Raw genomic sequence first — 6,000 nt, 5'->3', positions numbered from 1 at the left:
TTTTTCTATATTTTTATTTTTGTGACATTTAATAAAGGTGTTTATTTAAAAGTTGAGAGACCAACTCAGACCTGAGAGTTAGCAGGATTTCAGTCAGTAGAAGAATCAAGCCCAGAGCTACATGAATTCTTTCATGAGTCTGAGGCATGCATCCCTGCAGTGTATTATTACAAAGGTTACTGTAGCAGACTCCTTTTATGTCCCCATGCTACATCCCGTCATTCTCCATCAAGGTAAAGAAGAGGATAGTCAAACACCCACTGCTCCATGACATCATAATGAATGTTGACTGCTCCATGACAATATTAATTGTCTAAGGGTCTAAGCATTTTTATTATAAGCTCAGAAAAAAAATATATATTTTATAAAGCTGTAATATCTGAAGAACAGTAGGCTTAATTCATTTTGCTTTTAAATTCGTTATCTTAACTGACTATATTGATAAAATATGATGAATTTAAACTCTTGAATTCCTTGTTAGGCTTGAGCAGGAACTTTCTTAAGGATGGTAAGATTCCAACTTCTTAGCATTCTAGCTGCCTAACTCAGTTTGATTGCCTCTCCCATTCCATAATCTGTATGAACAGATCCATCTATGCGCTAGCCTCTCCATTGTAGCTATATCCATTTTATTGTGCTGATATTATATATGTGTTGACTCTAGTTCACCAACAGACTGGGTTTGGGTTTCCTGAAAAACTCACAGGTCATTTGCCTGTCAGAAACAGTTGAATTCAAGACTTGGTTTTTCCTTTTATCCTTATAGCTTCTAATCAATTAGATTTCCCTGCCAATAAGTCTTTTCCCAGCTTCCCTCCCATAACTGTGACACTATTGTTTTCATCTGAGGCTTTGACAAGGCAATGCACTCTCAAAAGCAGGTTCAGTTTTTCTTTCAAAATATGGAAACTGAGAAATGCAAATATAAATGTTGCCAATTAGAGATTTATCTTTTCTGCTGATTTTAGAACATTTGTACTGGATTAAATAAGATTGGGATGATATCTGGACTATATATTTTTACCATTACTCTTTATGTGGTATATTTGATAAAATATACCATATATATGTAAAAAAAATATGTAATGTTCATATATTTTAAATTCTGAATTTTAAACAAAGAAAACATCTCTACAGTGCATCCAGCCAATATTTTTTCTTTTCTGTACTCAAGTAATTCAATAATAATAAATAATTATAATAAAAATTTTATCTAAATTAATGCCAGGAAAATGAATATTGGAGAAAAGAATGGAACAAAAAGAAATATCGAAACAAATTCATTAAGTATATTTATACAGTGTACAATGAAAAATGTTATCTAGTGAATCTATATCATAATGTAATTAATTATCAGAAATATGCTAATGTTATTTTTGAATTTTATTGCATGTATACCATGGTTCATATAATACAATAGCCCTACAAATATAAGCCTGGTTACTTATAGTTTAATATTTTATTTTATGATTATGTCTTTTATAAACTGATCACTTGATTGGAGTTATTATGTAAACCAGACATAACTTCCTTTTTCTTGTTCATCAAGACATTCCACTAGTTCATTTTTGCTCTGTTTAGCAAAAGCAGTAAAGATAGAAACAACTTTGGAGTTTTCTTAGCTCCATCACAGGAATTTGTAAAGATATAATATTTTGAAATCTGCAATTGTATCTAAAATTCTCTGGAAAATTAAAGACGTTGGCGTGACCCAGGAGATGTTTCTATTAAGCTTTACATCCCTATGCAGTTTCAAATTGTTATATCTTCTTTGTGTCATGTTGAATCCAGGTTTGGTACAGTGTATAATTGAGAAGAAATTCAGAGATAAAACACAAAAGATGATAACCTTCAAAGTAGCATGGAAAATAATTTGATTTGATTTGAGATTATCAAATAAATGACCCACTTTTGCTGTATAGTCAATTTGGTGATACTCCATGGACATGATGAAACATCTTATACCAGAAGCCAGAGTTCTATATATTGAATTCCATTTCTCCATTCTATAGAAAATCTATTTAGAGTAGACACAATATTTGGGATGTATACAGTAAAGACGTTATTTAAATTATCTTATTTCTTAAATATGGAAAAGGTAAAAAAAAATATTTTCTGCTCTTTGGATATAACTATCACAAAAGAAACAATTTTCTCTTTTGGAAGTCACTGCATTGGGTTAGAAAGCTAAAACAGAGGTGAAGAAGAGGACAGTTCACAAATCATTCTCTTCTTATATGTATTTCTTAGCTTCTTCAGGTATTTCATGAAATGACTGACATGTTTTACTCAGCTTTGTAATAGATTGATTTGTTTACTTATTAAAATGTATTAATCATAGGCATGTGTGTGTGTGTGTATATATATATACTTTTTTCCCCCCTTCTTCTAGCAATGGTTGTTTTGAGCAACCTGGAACCAAACACGACTTATGAGATCAGAGTTGCAGCTGTGAATGGAAAAGGGCAAGGAGACTACAGTAAAATAGAAATCTTCCAGACGTTACCAGTTCGTAAGTACTTTGTCTCCCCATGGCTCTTCTCTTCACTTTCAACTTAAATGGGGTTTTAAAATTCAGGGAGATGTTTCAACACTTTGGGGAAGTGAATTGCTGAATATGGTGGCATCTCGGATTTATAAAAATAACTTTGCTCTAAGGTAAGGCAAAAAAGAAAAGGTACACTGCAGTATATACAGTAAAATAGCTCTCAGGAAATCATCCCAGTCGGAAGGTGTCCTATTTATTCATAGTCTGATTAATAGGATTGTAGCGCTCAGACTGTATTCTGTGAGAGAGAAGAGCGTCTGTGTAATGTGTCCGATATTCTATTCTTTCGATGAGGCATGACTCTTGCTTTTATCTCATAAATTATATAGGCCCTAAGTGTGAGAAAAATGCACCACTAAAATTCATTACAGTGGTGACTGCAGAAGTATAATCATTGTAGCCTTGTTCTCATTACTACCCTTTATTATAAGTCAATTGAGTTCATATGAAGTTTAGATAAATTTAAAAAGACATTTCTTTTATGTTGAATAAATTGTTTAAAACTGTGAGAAAAATGGTGTGATGAAACAAATGCTCTTATAATATTTATGCATAACCCTAGCTATTATATACATATATAGGACAGTCAAATTGGCCACATAAATTATCTTAGCCCAATTTATGACCAATTCTTCTCTGTTTGTCTGAAAATCTGCTAGATGTGTTCCCTTTTCTTCCTTTACAACGCCAGTGCCTTTTTTAGTTTCTTTTTAGTTTTTCACCTACGAGGACATCTTGATTAAAAAACCTACCTCTATTAAAATGAGTATAAAGTGACTTAACAAAAATTTAAAGAGAGCTATCCCTCCTCCTTTGATAATTCTCACACCACCACCCTGCACCTTCCCATTTCCGTAACACACCTTTGCCCACCTGCCATCCTCACATTATCTCCCTCAACTGCCACAGTGCTCTCTGTATCAGTAGGTCAAACTAAATATTGCATTCTGTCTTTATTTCCCTCCTTTTTATAATCTCCGGGATCATTGCTCATCAGCCTCCAATGAAAGCATCATCTCTTCCATAAGACCTTGGCTAAATTTTATTTTCTTCTTCACTTAGGTGTACTTAGCTTTATTCATTCACAAAACACCTCTGTAGGTGTTTCAACCATGAAACACCTCGCTCTTGCCCTTTGCTTTCTTCTCTCTCCCTTTTAAATGGTAACACTTCTAATCTCTTAGTGTACTTTTGTTTAGTTGCAAACCTCTCTCTTAGACAATGAATGCTTTGAGAGTAGAGACAATGTTTATTTTTTTTTTTTAATAATAAGTATGTATTTAACTGATTTCAGGATTCTCTTAATGTTTAAATGAGATAACATGCCAAGTACTTAATTTGTCATAACTATCCATTATTATGTTTTTATTATTACTTATATTATCACTTTTGCATAAACATTGTATTTTAATTGCTAATAGAAACCATTATTTTAATCAATTTCTGATACAATCTGCATTTATTCTGAACTTTATTTGCTTTTCAAAGGAAGTATCAATTGTAATGGAATCACAAATTAGGTATATTGTAAAGGTTAAATATAGGCATACATTTTTAAACTATATATTTTAAAACATTTGTTACTGAAAATAGTTTCTGCTTTATAATTATCTCAAAATATTATCTAAAATGGTCATTACAATATTATTAAATGAATTTATACTGTACAGTGTATAAATTCTAAAATCCATTTAGAAATGATACTAATCTACCTGAGAACTACATCCATTGTATAGTATTTAAATTTTCCATAATCTCTTATTAAATACTTTTAAGAAATTTTTCTACTGGTTTTTACAGAAGTCTTAATTCACTTATCAAAAATATGTTGCATATATGTCATATGTCATAATATCTATATGCCAATATAATTAGCTTTAATGAACAATCACTTTACAATTATTCTATCTGCTTTATTTCTATGTGGTTGTACCATGCAATACTACTTTATTATTTATTTGCATGCCAATAAACAACTATCAAATTTCTTTAATGACCTACCTTTTCTCAAATAAACTATTCACTAGCTTAAGGTTATAAACACCATATTGAAAATAAAAATAACATGCTGAGAAAAGAAACAGGTTCTCCAGGTTTGGAAGCATGCAGTCCTATTCCCTCGATTCTGCCTAGTTTTTCTGTCTTATCAGTCTTCTGAGTAGACCAGATATTACAGGTTTCAGACTTGTAAACTACAATGTATCTCTACTAATTCCTTAATATTACCATATTCCTATTCATATCCATAGGGAATTGGAGGAAACAGAGGCAGAGGAGGCCAGTGCATGTGCAAGGGCATCCCATCTGTGACATACAGTAGAAAGCCCCCATTCCAAGCTGCCAGCCAGTTACAACATCCTTCACATAAAGAACTCTTACACTTTAGTGAGTCCCTGTTCCCATTTAGGACATTAAATGCATCTTTGTTATAAATCATCTCTATGTGAAGAATAGTAGTATCATAAGCAATATGTTTGACGCTAAGAGAAAAAAATATATTGAAACACATCTATAGATTGAATACTACAAAATTTCTTTATTCAAAACTGCATTTAGTTTTTTTTAAAAAAAATGCTCATTAAAGCAGATACCTAATTGCTAAACCATTATCATTCCTGGTAGGGATATATTTCATATAGGTTGATGCTTTCATATGGTAATATTAATAAATATATACAGAATGTTTACAAGCTAAATTTACATGAAAAAAACAAATAGGAATGCTCACTGTTAATAAGAGAAATAACATTTTACACTTGTACAATGCGATACTATTCTCAGAACATTGGCGCATCAGTCTAAACAGTGTTTTTGATCCTGAGGTTACACAATTTTGACATGATACTTCTAGATTTATGAATGTTGCTGTTTCTTGGAAAGGGGTAAGAGGGTCAAAGGTTATATCACAACAAAGGGCAAATAGCAAATGGTAAAGCCAGGATAATATCATATATTTTGATTATATGACAGTTTGTTTTTTTTTAATTAAAACACAGTTTCTCTAAGTATCTAAGATGTGTGCAAATGTCAAGAATGTTCTATTGTATATTTAGGTGAACCGAGTCCTCCATCCATACATGGGCAGCCAAGCAGTGGGAAAAGCTTTAAACTCAGTATCACCAAGCAGGATGATGGAGGGGCCCCAATTTTGGAATACATTGTGAAATATAGAAGTGTAAGTACCCCGTTTGTTTTCATTTTGTATAAATTGTTTTCCAATTGCATTAAATTTGCATTGAGTTCATAGACATATCAGCAGTGAATGCATATTAAATAACACTGATAAAATGGTACTCATAGAAATTTAAATAATTTTCTATTGCTGAAATTTATTATAAATTATAAAATGCTTGCTTTTTTTTGGTAAAATCTAAAGATAAATCATCAAAATAATCCCATTGTTTTCATCTTGTGATTTCTACATGTTTCTTAGATGAGATGCCATTTTCCCT

The 6,000-nt window shown here is 31.5% G+C and overlaps 1 protein-coding gene across 1 annotated transcript in view; it reads left to right on the top strand.

The window, feature by feature from the left end:
- The window catches only part of NCAM2 (neural cell adhesion molecule 2), a 445,018-nt gene that overhangs the window by 396,391 nt on the left and 42,627 nt on the right, over positions 1 to 6,000 (top strand). Inside the window, exons 13-14 of the mRNA XM_011358219.2 lie at positions 2,393 to 2,512; positions 5,602 to 5,723. Coding sequence (XP_011356521.1) covers positions 2,393 to 2,512; positions 5,602 to 5,723 — 242 coding nt within the window. The remainder of the gene's footprint in view (positions 1 to 2,392; positions 2,513 to 5,601; positions 5,724 to 6,000) is intronic.

The sequence above is a fragment of the Pteropus vampyrus genome, unplaced genomic scaffold (assembly GCF_000151845.1).
Source record: "Pteropus vampyrus isolate Shadow unplaced genomic scaffold, Pvam_2.0 Scaffold38, whole genome shotgun sequence".
Classification (NCBI taxonomy): domain Eukaryota; kingdom Metazoa; phylum Chordata; class Mammalia; order Chiroptera; family Pteropodidae; genus Pteropus; species Pteropus vampyrus.
This window is presented reverse-complemented; position numbering and strand designations above follow the sequence as displayed.